The 17,533-nt window shown below is 37.5% G+C and overlaps 1 protein-coding gene across 1 annotated transcript in view; it reads right to left on the bottom strand.

Annotated features, from left to right (window-relative positions):
* Positions 1-6,033: 6,033 nt before the first annotated feature.
* LOC126761858 (uncharacterized) overlaps positions 6,034-17,533 on the bottom strand; it is a 54,096-nt gene continuing 42,596 nt past the window's right edge. The window contains exons 20-28 of the mRNA XM_050478284.1: positions 17,166-17,466; positions 16,818-17,074; positions 9,054-9,340; positions 8,799-8,952; positions 8,576-8,729; positions 6,869-7,057; positions 6,527-6,778; positions 6,288-6,459; positions 6,034-6,220 (exon numbers count right to left, since the gene is read on the bottom strand). Of these exons, the coding sequence (XP_050334241.1) occupies positions 6,034-6,220; positions 6,288-6,459; positions 6,527-6,778; positions 6,869-7,057; positions 8,576-8,729; positions 8,799-8,952; positions 9,054-9,340; positions 16,818-17,074; positions 17,166-17,466 (1,953 nt within the window). The remainder of the gene's footprint in view (positions 6,221-6,287; positions 6,460-6,526; positions 6,779-6,868; positions 7,058-8,575; positions 8,730-8,798; positions 8,953-9,053; positions 9,341-16,817; positions 17,075-17,165; positions 17,467-17,533) is intronic.

The raw sequence follows: 17,533 nt of genomic DNA, 5'->3' as shown, positions 1-17,533 counted from the left end.
ATCAATTGGAGGCCACTAAAATTCCCAACGATGAGTGCCCATTGTGATGGAGCGACATCGTGTCATTGCCTAGTGCTTCCCTGCGCTCATCAACGCTCGCTGCTGGTCAACGCTAACTATGTGCTATGAATTGCCCTAAGTCGTTATCATGCTTGGCAATATTGCCTTTGTGCACGGTTGGCGATTGCTGGGTTAATGGTGTGATTGCAAATCATTCGCCGCGTTTGTGGTGAGTTACAGTTGTGTAGTGGTGAAAAGCAAAGCAAAAGCGGCGAAGCAGCGTTTGAGGCGCAGCAGTGTTTGGTTTTTGTTTTATTCGGAAACTGCAATAAAATTGATTTAAATATTCAGGAGAATCACGGTGACACAGCTATTGAGACCACTTGTGCGTAGAGATTTGAAATCAAAAACAATTAATTGAAAAGGAAAATGTTCTAGATCCTAAAATATAAGAGCCTATGACCATTATTTGTTCTCTCTATTTATTTTTGGATTTCCAGGATCAGTTCAAATTCATTGCCAAAGTCACTATTTGGGCTTTGATCCATTAATTCAACATCTGAGTGGTCAAAAAAACTTGTATTTGTACTAAGAGTTCTTCAACATCCGCTATTTGTATGGACATTTCTGCCAAGTTCAGATCCTTTCGCTTTGTTTAATGAGGAAAATCCTGTTATCCAGGAAGAGAGGCAACCAGCACTTTCGAAGTGCAGCAATATTTCGTACTGTGGTGAAGAACATGTAAACACGGTCCAAACGTTTTTTGACGTTTGAACCATTGAATACAGTGCTTGGAGGTCGGAGGCCAGCTAAAGAAAGCTCTTTAACCTTGAATTGGCAATTTCTGTCTTGGCAAAAGTAGACTCTAACTGATCAATAGGAATTGAAGCTTTGTCTATATGCAGTAATTCTGCAAGTTTTGAGCATTTCACTATCTAAAAGGTGGTCTGTAAAAACAACACCTAATTCTTAGTCGTTCTTAATATTGGTGTATTTCTAGGTAGATAAAGCTCCGAACTGAGAACAACCGAACCTATTATCCATAGCGATAGAGACGTAAAAGTTACTCCCTTTTCTAACGCATTACTAGCCTTTAGTCCAAGATACTTATCAGTTAGCAAAAAATGGTCTTCAACTATGCGGTACTTAAATGAATCCATTTATCGGGATTGTAATTGGACCATCAGACCAGTGTGATGTTTTAATTCGTACCGTTCATGATTTCTTAGCAATAACACTGGTCTACATCAAAATTGCCTTCTACATGAAAATATACTATATTGATTGTATTTCACTCGTTGAACATAAATATACAAGTTAAAATTCATAATTAGCTCTTATTGTGCATGTATGCCTTATAAATATAATAGAGGGTAGCGCGACAGATTTGTCACATTAATGATGATAACTCAAAATATTTAGTGATTACCCGCGGAAATTTTATTATTTCACATTTGTTTGTTGTGTTTAACGTTGACTGTGTTTTGTTTAACAGTTAAAACGTGAAATTGTTACCGTTTTTTTGTCATTTTTAGTGAAAAATCTACAGTTTTCGTTATGTCGCGTAAATGTGTTAATAATGCAGACAATTTTTGCTACATTTGTGGTAAGGTGACCCTTACTAACCAAAGATGCTCAATAACACAACGTTTAGAAACTTACTTACATTATTTTGGAATTAAAATTAAAAACCAAGACAAATCGTGGGTACCACATTTTAGTTGCACAACTTGCTCCACAAATCTGATTAAGTGGCTAAACAAAAATAAACGTTCATTGCCTTTTGGTGTACCAATGATGTGGAGGGAACTTACCAATCATGCGAATGACTGTTACTTTTGCTTGACTCCACCCATCCAGTACGGTATATCACGAAAAAAGAAACGAAGCGTAATATACCCTGACGTAGCCTCTGTATCGCGACCTGTACTACATGGAATCGATTTACCTGTTCCTCGACCTCCCGAAGAATACCAGCAAGATTCTGAAGAAGCGATTAATTCAATGGAAGTTGACTACAATGAGCCTACAACCTCACAATCGCCACAGTTTGTGGGTGACAATATTTTTTGTGACGAACCTCATAGAATTTTGCAAGATGAACTCAGCGACCTTATACGAGATTTAAATTTGCCAAAAGATAAAGCGGAATTACTAGGATCGAGACTTAAGCAATGGAATTTGCTTCAACCGGATGTCAAAATCAGTTTATACAGATATCGTCAGAAGAACTTGATGCCCTATTTCAAATCCGAAAACCAGCTTGCATTTTGTAATAACGTAAATGGCTTGATGAACGCTTTGAACATTGAATATCATCCACAGGAATGGCGGCTGTTCATAGACTCCTCAAAATTAAGTTTAAAAGCTGTTCTTCTCCATAATGGTAACACACAACCATCGATTCCGTTATGCCACGCTGTGCATACTAAAGAAACATACGAAAATATGAAATTAAATTTAGATGCTATATCATACTCAGAGCACGAATGGCAGATTTGTGGTGATCTAAAAGTCATAGCAATGGTGTTGGGTTTACAAATGGGCTATACCAAGTACTGTTGTTTTTTGTGCGAGTGGGATAGTCGGGCTAGATCTTTACATTACATAAAAAAAGATTGGAATGCTAGACTAAGCCTGAATCCTGGAGAAAAGAACGTCCAGCACCTTCCTCTAGTTAATTCCCAAAAAATTCTTCTACCGCCTTTACATATCAAATTGGGACTAATGAAAAACTTTGTGAAGGCTCTCAACAAGGATGGACCAGCATTCAAATACCTGCGAAGTAAATTTCCACGTAAAAGCGACGCCAAATTAAAAGGGGAATCTTTATCGGACCTCAAATAAGAGAGATTCTAAAGGACCAAAACTTTGATTCAGTTTTACAGGGCTTTGAAAAAGAAGCATGGGAATCTTTTAGAGCAGTCGTTCATGGTTTTTTGGGCAATAAGAGAAATGAAAATAATGTTGAACTTGTGAACAATCTCCTTCAAAAGTATCAACAGTTGGGTTGCAATATGTCCCTAAAAATTCATTTTCTTCACTGCGGTGATGTAAGTGACGAACATGGTGATCGATTCCACCAAGATATCTCGACAATGGAAAAGAGATACCAGGGCCGATGGGATGCGTCAATGTTAGCGGACTACTGCTGGAATTTGAAAAGAGATACCCCTAACAGTGATTACAAAAGACAAACGAAAAAGAAGAGAAAATCTTAATCAAATACGTTATTTTTTTTATACATAAGTAAAAAGCAAAAAATAATAGTAAATAATTATTATAGTTTTTTTTATAAAATGTTTTGTACTTTAACGTGTTACTAAAAGCCAAATTTTGTATATTAGGTATATTTCCAAAATAAGAGCTAATTCAAAAAACATATTCTTGTTTTCCTATTCAGTAACCTCAAAGCAATATAAAAATAAAGTATTCTATTGAAAGGCACACAAAAAGTTACATTTTGTAGACCAGTGTAATTTGCCTAAATCAGCGATATTCTCTTAACGAAAACTTATCTTTCAACTAAAGAGTAATCTGTTATATATTTATTATTATTCGAATGAACATTATTTGGCCTTTATTTTTTGAAGATTATCTCATTCAATTGTTGGCCGCGCCTACGTCTCAGATGGTCAATCCATTGAGTTCAATTTTCGACGACTCATTCGAGCATTTCGACAGGTAACTGACGAATAACACGCATGATGCTTTGTCTAAAGTCTTGAATCGAAGCGGGATTGTCCGCATAGACTTTAGACTTTACACAACCCACAGGAAAAAAGTCTAACGGTGTGATATCGCACGATCTTTATGGCCAATCGGTCGGCCCAAAACGTGAAATCGTCTGCTCATCAAAGGGTTCACTCAATAAATCCATTGACTAATGCGGTGTGTAGGAAGTGGCGCCGTCATGTTGAATCCAAATGTCGCCGAGATCATGAGCTTCAATTTCATAGTCGATTGTGATGACGCGATAATGACCGCCATTTACGGTTATAGATCCACAAACCATACCAAACCGTTATTTTTTCTGGATGCAATGACAGATCTTGAATCTATTCAGGTTGCTCTTCATCCCAAGTGTGCAATTTTGCTTGTTTACATACCCATTGAGCCAGAAATGGACCTCACTGAACAAAATTTGGATCTTCTTGGAACTTTTCAAGAGCCCATATAGCGAAACTATGTCGCTTGGGAAGGTCGAGCAGCTTGAGTTCTGAATGAAATGAATGCTTGGTCTCAAGTAGGCCGATTATGTTGACCATAAGTTGAGCGAAGCACGCGAAACACATTCTTTACAGAACGTGAATAATAAAGATGAACGACTGGTGAACGTAAGTCTTCATGGAAAGAAAAATTACTTGGATCTCCCGTTACTTTTTGTGTGACTGTTAAGAATGATTTTACCTTAGATATGTGGCCTAAAATTATTGTCGACTTCAAGACAACATAAAGATATGTACTCTGTTAGGTTTAGATCTTCATTGGAAAGACTTATGTAAATTCCAGTAAAACGAAGCTTAATATTTTTCCATTAAACATAAGGGTTTCTTCAACATAGTTGCTAGATTGTAATTTGTCGTATGAGCTGGTGATAATATTATATATCCTTCGAAGTAAATACTACAATCTTTCGAGTTCGATCGTCTTTAGTACATTCGTGACGACTTCCTCGTAACAGGTAAAGATCATATTACTTAACGCAGAAACCAACTCTATACAAATATGGTAAAATGTTTTAAAGCTTCATTTATTTCAAAAACAAATATCGTTTTGAGACAATAATTATTACGAATACTTTATGGCATATGTATATTTAAAAAATGTGTTTGATTTTTTCTAATTGAGACCGGGCGATTGGTTGAATTTTCGTCTTAGGCACATGATCATCTTGCATTCCGATGTTGTTATGCTAATAAAGAGAAATGTTAAAATTTTTCAACAAATAAATATTATAAAATTAAATATTAGAAAAGTAAGAATATATTATCCATCAGATGAAAGTATAGTAAGTTATAATCTTGCGAACCCGACTCTAATGATCTTTGAACTATCGGCAGGTATTGCTTTGAAAATTTTTTCAAATCATTTGCAAAATTTTAGCAACCCAATATTGACTAGGAAAAGGGTTTTAAAATGTTTATCTAGCAGAGTTTGCAAACATATTTTTAAACGTTTGCAATCTTCCTTATCAATTTATTGAAAATCTAAAATTCAGGTCCGCAAGTTTAATATGATTAATACTGGTCAGGAATGATAGCGGATAGCTGGAGAGGGCATTTAGAGATGTGTAGAAAGACAGAAATGTGTTTAAAGGATTGAAATTTGAATGGATATATTATATGTATATTTAGCGGCAGATTTAAATCTATAGATAATATAACAGATAGAAAAAGAAGTAGAAATGGATAAAGAGAAGGATATAGATATTATGGAAATACAAATAGTGATAAAGGACAGGCATAACGATAATAATTGAGATAAAAATTGAGAATAGTATAGTAAGATAAGAGAAAGAAATATAGCCGTAGATTAAGATAAAGATAGAAAATGGGCTGATCTCTATTGTGAGAGATTCCGAAGATATACGAGTAGATAGAAACCTAGCTTGAGAGAAAGATACATGTATGCAGAGTTGGTTATTGGCATAACGTGATCTTACTTTAACGAAACAAACAGATGGATATTGCTATCAACCCGACCGATATTAGAGAGATAAATTTAAACTAGCTTAAAATCTTACAGGCGCAAGATTAGTGAATTTCATGCGCCATGCCTCATCTAGCGTCGTTCGTCGAAAACACTAAAATACTGTTGTTTTAGGAACGCAAAAAAAAAAAAACATTTGAAATGTGCTGCCGAGTGGGCAGTTCATGGCCGAATAAAAAGCACGGTTTCATTTCGGCTACTTCGACTCGACGTGCGAATGATAGAATTGAATTAGAACCGTCAATTGAAGTTGTCGGAATCAGAGTCGCATCCTGTTACTTTGCAAACCAAAAATTAAAAAAAACGATGCACAATATAACATTACCTTTTTTTAATTAGCACCAGTGTGGATTTCTTCAAAATAAAGAGCGTGAATATAAGCAAGCCTTGGGATGCGTTGAAGAAATCGGCCACCTGGAAAAACGGATTTGGTCCTATTATATAACCCAACATTTCCAAAATCCAACTGACACCCATTGCAATAAACAAACGCAAGAATAGCCAAGCACTAGAAGAGAGAATAGCGTATAATAGTGTATTTTCTCATTTATAGTATATCGGACCAAACAACTCACCTATGCTCATGTGCTTTCCTGTGCGTTGTGCAGTTCATGCTCCGTGAGACGCCCTTAATTTCTTGGCTATCGCTATAGATCTTGTATACAGTTAAACAAAACATCACTGTATTAACGGCGATGAGCAATAAACAGGGTCCATGAAAGTACATCATAGCTGACCAATCATTGGCTGGAAGTAAGAAAAAATGAAATATTGATTTAAATGAAATCCATTATTTCAATATGAATTGTCTTACTTTTCAGCCAACAATGGGTATCACCGATACCAGATTTGTAACTTTTATCTATCTTGGAATACTGTAATGTCATGGTCACAATAGTCATCAACAATGGCACTCCCCAAGCGTAGAGTGAGTAGTTGCGAAAATGTGTACGTGTCGCTTGCTGTGACGCAACGGTGAGGCGTCCAGAAAATGTGGCCCAAATATCGTAACAAATGGTATTGAGCCAGAAGAAAGCGCCCAGGTAAAAGTAATAAGCGACTGCACCTATTACACAAGCAACGTATGTACATATATAAATATGTTGGAATGGAAGTAAATTGAAAAATTAAATCAAATTCATTAAAACACACTCACCAATTACAGTACATGCAGGGGTACTGTAATACTTCGTTCCCAAATTGACCACAATAATCATCGTACTCGCAATTGCCAGCGCCAATAGATAGCAAATCAAGCATTTGCTGTATAGATTTTTATATAGCTCCGGTATGGCGCAATAGATCAGTATGGTTAGCAATAAAAATGGCAAGGAAACAAACATCACTGTGTGGAAGAAATTTAATAAAATAATTATAAGAAAAATGAAAGAAAAAAATAATAATAATGTAATAGACTGTGCTACCCGATTTGTGTTCAAGTTATCTCCATGATCTGGGCACTGAAATTCGCCTTTATTTCAAGTAGTGGGTTTACTACTTTCATACATATTGATCTCTCTAAATAAAGACTGTTGGAAATGGATTGCTCTCAAGTACTTTGAGTACTTTCATTCTATCTCAGTAAGAGTCGTGTTTTTTAAAACATTGAATAAATAGCGCACCGCACTAAAATGTTCCAACCTTTAGCTCAGAAATAGATGAGACTTCAAATTCTTTTGGAGCTCGAACTTAATAACTCTAGACAAGGTCTTTTGGGTGCCGACAAAAAATTATCATTTGACTCATATATTTTGTGAATTTAAAAGGCTTGATTTTCGTTACAGAGTTTTCAGGAAGTTTCGTTTTTTAAAACTATCTTAATCAGAGAACTTAAAACAATTTTAAGTTCTCTGGTTGATTTTCGTGCTGTCGAAAGGTTCTTTAGAATCAACGAAGAGGTAGTGTGTGTTAATTTTTCTTTCACGAGTGTTTTCCAAGATTTGGCGCATAGCGAAAACCTGGTCGATACTATGCTCGATAAGTCCTTATATGCGATATTAGGGAGGCGATAATTAGCGCAGATCATCCGGCCCAAATCTTGCAAAGAAGCTGTTGCATGCACCTTGCTAGTTTTTCGCCGCCATATTTGAAAAGCTCAGCCGGTAATCCGTCGGCCCCTGCCGCTTTGTTGCTCTTCATACGGGTAATTGCAATTCGAAACTCAACATAGTCGGACAATGGAATCTCTCATAGTTGCGCTCCAAGCGCTCATAGAAGGTATCTTTGGTCATATCATCCTTCTCTTCCGTCGCGCGTGGGTAAATCAGTGTTACAAATCCCACACCAAATTTGCGCTCCTTTATATGCAGACCGTCCATCATATTTCTTGGACGGCGGTGATGTCAGTCTTTACTTTTACAAGGACATCAACCAGCTGAGGCTGTTGTTTCTTTTTCATTGAGAGTGGTTTCTACTTGACCGGTCCCAAACCGCACAACCACGCTAAACGAGTGTTAATAAACTTTTCGACACATTTGCACACACACATACAAGTGGCTCGCTATTTGTTTCAAAACCGACGGCCGCTTGCAGCCGCACCTCTGGTAAACAGACGCTGCATTAGAATTCAGCGAACCCTTAAACCGAATATGTCGGAGTGGTTCCGCTGAAACTTCCTCAAGTTTTTTATACAAGGACTTAAGTCCGATCGATCTATTTGTAGTGCGGCTCTTTACTCTTTTTATCCGATCATACAAATGAGCAGATCCTTAATGAGAAACACAGATCAGATCGATGTCGCAAAAACTGATGGACTAATTCATATAGATACAGACGGACAAATAGGCCGATGTGACTAAATCGACTGAGCTCGTCACGCTGATCATTTATACATAAGTAGTATGTGTGTTTAGAATTTATTTACCTGTAGTGTTTACTTTAATCTCCGACGTTCCCTCGATCTGTATGGGACAGTTATATGGCTGTAACTGAGATACACCATCTATATTCAGGGCATACATGCAATATTCTCTTCGGGTTAACTTCTTTTTATCGATTTCACGCCACAAAATACCATTCTACAAAATTCCACAAATTTTTTAAATCCATAGTTTACATAAATAGATAATTATATAATATTATTTTACCTCGTATAAGGTCCAATTGTCGCGTGAATCCTTATACGAGTTTAGCACAAACCCTTGACATGGTAATCCCGACTGCACCAAAAAGTCTTTCAACGCATTCTTTAAAACCACACTACCATTAGACGAGGTAATATTTACATAAGGCGTATATATTCTTCAGACGATTCCGCACATTCCCATGGATCCTTAGCACTAATCTTCTGCAACGTCTTCCCACGCTTGCAGCAGAGCTTTAAGCAATTTTTAATTTGGCACGCACAACCACGTGGATGTCTCGGCACTTTTTGATGTTCTCCGTCGTGCAGTTCAATGTAGTCGTAGGAGCCGACCAAATGCGGTGGCACCAGTACACCTTCATAGAGGTAAGAACCGTTGCTTAATCTTTCGCTATCGGTTAAGTCAACGGTGTCTTCAAAAGCGCAATTCGGAATAATCGATGAAGCATCGAGTGAGTCCATTAAATAAATCACAAAGCATAAAGCAAGGCATATGTGGACATTAAAGTTGGGACCCATTGCAGAATTTCTGTTTGTAGGGCAATCCTAGGATATGATACATAAAAAAATTAAAATTTTTTGGAACAATAAATATAACAAAGTAAAATAAATTCTTAATATTATATGAAATCAACTTCATATTTTTGTATAGATGGCAACCCTTTACAGAAAAATATATAATTAATGTGTGAGATATACAATTGAAATTCAGACAGAGTCCTTTCCTGACAACAGCAATACTGTATATCAATAATGGTTTGAAACGGTTAATACTTCCCTGAGCCCCTTTATACCTGGTATAAGGCCGCACCGGATATATCGGCCAATATGTGAGTTATCTGAATTAAAATGAGAGAGCGTGTTTTACTCATAGCGCTGTTCCTTTGTGCCTGAAATGGATAAAATTGGGCGAAAACTTTTCCTAGCCTCTACATAACTAATATCAGAATTTTCAAACATTTGGCTGACTTCACTCCATTTATTGATGATTGTATGTGAGGAATTCTGATGAAACCTTGGGAGCATTTTATTTTTGGCAAAAAATAAATAAAATCGAGTTACCACTATCTCCTATACACCCAATATAAGATCTTCAAGCTTTCGTTAAAATTATCTGTACATACAATATTGGATATACTATGGCTTAATGCCGAAAATATGTTATATGACTCATATCCCTATATATCGTAGTGTTTCATATAATTATTTCGTTACGCTAAACAAACTTATGCCAAATATGGCGGTCGATGTATGAGATATAACGATGTGAGTATACTATTCACAGCACCATCACCCAACTTGAGACCCAGCATTCATTATTCTATTATATTCGACCGAATGAACCACGTCTAGCGAGCAGTTAAGAAAATGTAGAAGCCGCAGCGAAGACCGTTTAGAGTCGATTCGGCGCCGTTTGCAGCAAGTCGAACTGACGTATGGAACGACTTGGCGCATTTTACATTGATATTTTAAATTTTGTTCAGCGATGAAGCTCATTTCTGTCTCAAGGGGTATGTAAACAAGCAAAATTGCCGTATTTGGGACGAAGAGCACTCTGAAGAGCTTCAAGAGCTGCCGTTTAATCCAGAAAAACAATGGTTTGGTGGGGTTTGTCAGCCGGTTGAATCATCCTTCCATAGTTCTTCAAAAATATTGCCGGTGAGAACGTAACCGTCAATGGCGACTGCTATCGCGGCATTATAACCGATATTTTAATGCCCGAAATTGAAGCTCGTGATCTCAATGACATTTGGTTTCCACAAGACGGCGCCACCTCCCACACATCGCATCAATCAATCGATTTATTGAGAGAACACTTCGGTGAGCAGATAATCTCACGTTTGCGCCGGTTTATTGACCACTAAGATCGTGTGATATCACACCGTTAAACTTTTTCTTGTGGGGATATGTGAAGTCTAAAGTCTATGCGGACAATCCCGCTTCGATTCAGCCATTGGAGCAAGACATCATGTGTGTCATACACCAGTTACCAGTCGAAATGCTCGAACGAGTCATCGAAAATTGGACTCAACTGATGGACTATCTGAGACGGGGCCGCAGCCAACTTTTGAAAGGGACCATCTTCCATAATAATAAATGCCAAAGAATGTTGTTTCGAATGTTAATAAACATTCCTTATTAAATTCGAAGATTCTATGTTTTTTTTTTTAAGTAAGGAACCTCGAAACAGATCACCCTTTGCATAAAAATGCCTAGATTACGATCCTAAATTCGGGTTAACGTTTAGCGCCTTAAGGTATTTACCTGGCAAGTTGCAAGAGTATAAAATGTTCGGTTACACCCGAACTTATGCCTTTCTTACTTGTTTATTTTGTGGTTTCCTGGAAACAGCAATGTTATGTACAGAAGAGTATGATTATAATTATTCAGAAGAAATGAGTTGTATGTATTCTAAAGAATTGCTTTCTTATCACACATAATAACTAGGTTTCTGTAATATACATATGTACATACATGCTAACATTAATCAGAAAATTCAGTTATTTTTATGTTCAACACACCCACTGTTTCTAGCATAATTTTCTAAATTTTTCTTTATTTATTTTAATTTTAAATTTAATTTTTTTCTTTATATTTTTATTTGCATTTACTAACCGTGAAAATAATTTTTATAAATTTAATTAAAGTCACACCGCCGCGCTTTTAGTGCGATCGCCGTTGTTGACGAGCTGAAATCTAAATATCTACTGACTTATGTTTTTACGCTTAAGCTATATTTTGCCAGATTATACTCATAAAACCGCAGAATTTTTTGCACTCGGTTATTAAGAAAATTTTAAAAATTTTATTTTCCCTCTCAGAATTATTTTTCGGTGACATAATTATATACTATGGCGGTTCAATAAGTAATTAGCGTATAATATACTAGAGATTCATTTGCCAACATAATCTTCCATAGCTCGATACACTTGCCTTAGCGACACTCCAGCAGAAGATCAGCAAAACAACTTTCGTGACAGTGATAGCCCCCCCCCCCCGCCATCGAAAAAGAGTTAAGGCTACAGCATCGACTTTACTTAAGAATCTAGTCATATTTTCATTTTTCTAAAAACCATGGACATAACCGTTTCTAAGAGAATGTACTACGAGTATACAAGTGGCGCCATCGAGCAGTGAAACCAAATACGAGTTAGTCCGTCCTCGTTTGTGTGTATACATATCGTAAAAAACAGTTTCCAAAAACGGTTATTGCCACATATACACGATTTTTTTTGGCAAACCCAAGAATGACTCAACTTAGGGGTTTCCAACTACTCTACATTATATGTATTTATATATAGTACATATACATAAGTACCTACCACAGCATTTTTTATCCGCAAGTCCATTCGTTGATCATGTTTTATATCTACAACGTATAGATCGTCCAACGTACGACCGAGACATCTTTCAAATAGTTTCTATTCAATCCGTATGTCGGCTGGCTGTAAACCGAATTGACTTTCCTCAAATTACTCATAAAACCTTGGCGCAGCGACTAGCATATTGGCATGTTAGTTTAAAAAGCTTATCTCGGAAAAATATATTTTTTTAAGGTACATATTTTTATCAATTTCGAAAGATGACCACTAACATATCTGACAGCGTTGTCTGTGCAACGGCAGATTTACACAATGGACACATTACACATATATATGATCGGAATACCATCTGATCACTATCTAGTGCCCACAGAATGGGGCTGACATATCGAGAAGACTGAAGAAAATGTCTGGAGCAAGGCACCAGGAAAATAATGGAGCACCTCTTGTGCACTTGTCCCCCCATTGGTAAAAGACTACGCTGTAGGCATCTGGAGTCCCCACCGTATACACTCTTAGAGGTATCGATAGTGAGGACAACGAGTCTGTTGTAATTCGTCTCAAGCGCACGCATCCTAAGGGAGGACTAACTCCTCATGGATCTAGTAACTGAACTCCACCTGGTATCGCCAAGGAGCAAAACTGGTCTATGCGTAGTTCACTGACCTACAATACCAACTTAATCTAATGCTGTATATTAACTGGCGCAAAATGTACAAGCTGTAAGACAACTAACAATCCTTAAAGTGTGCTCTTTGGAACATGAGTGGTTAAAATTAAAAGAGCGACCCTTAAGACCCCTTGCAACCAGTATCTTGTAGCATCCAAATTCCATTACCACAACAGTCATATCGATTGTAAATATTATGGACCGAGTTAAAAACGGTCGACTGAGCAGCATTCGTCCGAACTATCTAATAAACTTATCAAAAAAGACACATACGAATCGGCTCTATACCTTAATAGGTACATAATATTTATACTTTAACAGGGTATTTTAAAGAAGACTTCGAAGAGCCATACATTTTTTGTAGGTATGCATAAATGATCATCGTGAGGAACTGAGTCTATTTAGCCATGTATTTTAATTTATACAGTATGGATACGCGCACAAGTCCCTCAGCTTTTGAGATATCTAACAATCTGCTCTTATATCGGAACCACCGATATCGAACTGTTTCAGGATAAAGGTGCCATACAAACTGATCGATCGAAGGCAAGACATAGTATGGAAAACATTTTCCTTTGGCAAGATATTTTTACGAAATTTGTCATGAATTTTTTCAATATAGTGCTATAATATCTGAATATATTGTATAGATCGGATCGCTATGAGATATAACTGTCAAACAAACTGGCCGATCCAAATTCTTTTTTTGTAGTGAACACCTTTTTATTTCACAAAATATCCCCACGTAATTTGGCTTGGTATGTACTGATCAGACCAGACCACATACCGTAAGAGTATAAAAATTGCACCAGTGAAGTGTATTATAGCTTCAGTACAACAGAATTTAACATTTTTCCTTGTTTTATATGAAGCTGGTATAGGATAACTATTTTTGTTATCAAAAAAATCTCTACCACGGCATAAAAAACAAGCAGAGATTACAAGAGCTTAAGATAGGCGCAATTGGTGATTAATTGCAAAAAATGACCGAAAATTTGATTTACTGAAGTCCGCTCGCCCTTTAAGCAGCATTGGGCTAAACTCCCCAGCGACAGCTACAGCAACAGAAAGATGAATCACTGAACTTGAAAGATTTGTTTCAAACACACATTTATTTTCAGAGAAATTCTGTCAAATTTGATAGTGCCTCAACTGCAACTTCATCTCACGCCACGACTTTTCTAATTTTCGATAAAATATCATTCAATGCTCTCTGTATATACATATGTACGTACAATACCATACCGAAATCACCACTCAACTGTTCTTATACTCGTACAAGCTCTGCTTTCTGATCAAAAAATACGAAGAAAGCAACAACAATGTTTTACTGTTGGAAGCAATATACCATATGAAAGGGGGTATTACTCAGAAGGCAGAGATTTATAAAATATTTTTGAGGAAAATTTGATTAAAAACAAGACAAGAGTTGCCACCTTATTAAAAATCAAACCCAGCAAACTAAGAATATGTCTGGGGCCAAACATTAGAAATTGAGCACCAAACTGCAGGCACTTTAGAAAGCTTTGGCTTAAATGGTTTCAGGCAGGGTTTTCACCTAATTACAAAAATTTAAAAGCTTAGGCTTGTTATACTTGCAAGTTTGACAAACCCTACGCTTACTCACACTTTTTAGTAAGAGGAATATACATATGTATGTTAATGAGTGCGTATATACTCTGTGCCCAAAAAATTAGGTGACATTGTACTTAAGTAATCTTAAGTAATCCCCTCCCGATGCAATGCACTTATGCCAACGGATTTTCCAATCTTCGAAACACTGGTTGTAGTCACTTTCCGGGATGGCCTTCAGTTCCGTCTTCGCTGCGGCTTGAATCTCTTCTATCGTATAAAAACGGTGTCCCCGGATCGGTCTTTTGAGCTTGGTGAACAGCCAGAAGTCGCACGGCGCCAGATCAGGTGAATACGGTGGTTGCGGAACGATATGGGTTGAGTTTTTGGCGAAATGATCACGAATTACGAGGGCACTATGGGATGGTGCATTATCGTGGTGTAAAAACCAAAAAATGTCTTTTCACAATTCCGGCCTTTTTAGGCGGATAGCGTTACGCAAACGACGCATAACGTTCAAAAAATATTCCTTGTTGACTGTTTGACCGGTTGGAAGGAATTCATAATGCACAACACCACGATAATCGAAGAAAACAGTCAACATGACCTTGATTTTTGAGCGACTTTGACGCGATTTTTTTGGTCTCGGCTCTCTTTTGGCACGATATTCGCTGGACTGATCGATTGTTTCGGGGTCGTAAGCATATATCCAAGTCTCATCGCCAGTTATAATGCGTTTCATGACACCCTGGTAGTCGGAAAGCATCGTTTCACATACTTCAACGCGACGCCTTTTTTCCAAAAAATTCAATATTTTCGGTACCAGTCGAGATTTGACGTGCCTCAAAACATCCTTCAAAATGGTATTGACTGAGCCTTTCGATATGCCAACTTCATCAGCAAGGTCTCTAATTGTTAATCGACGGTTTTTCAACACCAAATCTTTGATTTGTTGAACGTGAGCTGCGTCGGTTGAAGTTGATGGTCGCCCTGGACGCTCTTCGTCTTCGACACGTTCACGGCCGGCTTGGAACTCACTATACCACTTGTAAACATTTTTTTTAGACATAGCCTCATCACCAAAGGCTTTCTGTACCATCCTCAACGTATCCGCAGCAGAAAATTGATTCCGTAAACAAAATTTAATGCAAATTCTTTGCTCAACAAATTTCGACATCGCAAAAAACGAAAAACTCACTTTTAGCAGCTCACAAAACGACACGTATCTCAAACACTAATGAATATTTTGACATGAAATTTTACATAAATGTGACTGACAGTACTACCAACCTAAAAAAAAAAAAATAATTCTCTAAATCCTTCGACGCGCGCAGTTATTCAAATGTCAATTTATTTTTGGGCACAATCCTATAGATTTCGAGCTCATTGCGCTCCGTCCACTTAGTTCTGCCATAAGTTCTGCTACAAGATCTACTTTTGTTTTCACAAAAGGCCTTAAACGATCCGGCCATCGACGACGTTGCTCGAAACAAAGATTTTTTGAAACTCAACAGGTTTTGTTCACCGGCCAATCATCCGCACTTAGGAAATCAGGATTATTGCTTTTAAGCCACTGCTGCTTGGTTTTTACCTTGCTGGAAGGTCTAATTATCTACATTAAAACGATCATTGCTTCACTGCCAAGCCTTCTAAAGCAGTCTGGTTTGAAAACAGTGTGAATATAAATGTTTGGTGAGGACGTGAATGAGACCCAGTAGAGAACATCTAATATGTATTAATAAAATGAATCGTTCATGCAATGTAAGTTACATAACCCCTACCAGCCGATCACGTACTGTCACCTTAGCAGCTTTCCTTAAACATTCCGTGAATAGAAAATGCTCAGTTTTTACTCAACATTTCAAGTAAACATTTTTCTCTTTATGCTTCTGTTGACGCCGTGTCGTACAGCGTATCGCCACCAGTGGTGCCGACAAAGATGCGCCAGTGACTGGATTTATTCGTCTGTGATGCTGTGGTAACAAAAAAGCAAATCGCACAAGTAAAAAGTCTAACCAAACCGAACTCAATACGAAACGAAAGCAGTGAAACTTATAGAGAAAACTGTTTCAGACTTTCTGCCAACACAAAAGAACGACGAGACTGCTCTACATACAATAGGCTTGGCCAAGCGGCCTGCAGGCAGGCAAAAAGACAGAATACAGGGTGTAGTTAAATTTTGTGTTTTACGCACTGGCCGGCCAAAGCATCTTTAAATATTCACAACGTCCACCCACCAAATTTCGTTAGAAACGAAATACAGACTACATTAATAAAATAAGAAAATTTTAAAATAATATCAATTTTTTAGGCAACATTTATATACTTAAAATTCCATAATTGTAACTGTCGCAACGTGGTAGACCGCAAAAGTTAGCTAGTGGTTTATAGAGAACTTAATATATTTTTTGATTAATATTGTCTAAGTTTGAATTTTAAAAGGACTATTTATGAATACTATTGAACGTATCAATGTAATCGTATCATCAGAATCATCAATATCATCAGAATCATCAATATCATCATCATCATCATCATCATCTCCATCACCATCTTCATTGTCATTATCAACGCCAGTTATATCATCATCATTAAACGAACTGGATTCATTAAACACCAACAATTCGTCAACAACGACGAAGACTGCGACGGCACCATCGCAGTCCCCCACTGCGTTATCATTGACAGCAGATACATTGACAACATTTTCATCATCTTCTTACAGACAAGCTCAGTCTAGCGCACCTATGTAGCACTAACACTCAAGCACATATACACGACCAAACGCAGACGACGAAACAACCACTTTTGGTTGCATCACCAACACCGCCGCCCACGCCGCCTCCATCTATTATCGATTCATATTCATCATCCGCCTCCACATCACCTTGCTCATCAACCACCTCAGCATCCTTACTAACTAAGCCATTTCCGGTGCGAGGTGAACGCGCCATTACCGACGTTACTACGCCGCATGTCATTGCCATGGTCGGTTTACCAGCTCGTGGTAAAACTTTTATCTCGAAAAACTGGCGCGTTACTTGAATTGGATAGGCATTTCGACGCGTCTTCAATTTGGGCGAATACCGTCGTTGTGCAACCACAGCCTACAAGTCACATGAATTTTTCCGCGCTGATAATGAAGAAGCAATGGCCATACGGAATCGCTGCGCT

Source organism: Bactrocera neohumeralis, chromosome 6 (assembly GCF_024586455.1).
Source record: "Bactrocera neohumeralis isolate Rockhampton chromosome 6, APGP_CSIRO_Bneo_wtdbg2-racon-allhic-juicebox.fasta_v2, whole genome shotgun sequence".
Taxonomy (NCBI): Eukaryota; Metazoa; Arthropoda; class Insecta; order Diptera; family Tephritidae; genus Bactrocera; species Bactrocera neohumeralis.
Note: the sequence above shows the minus strand (reverse complement) of the source record. Positions and strands in the feature narration are given on the sequence as shown.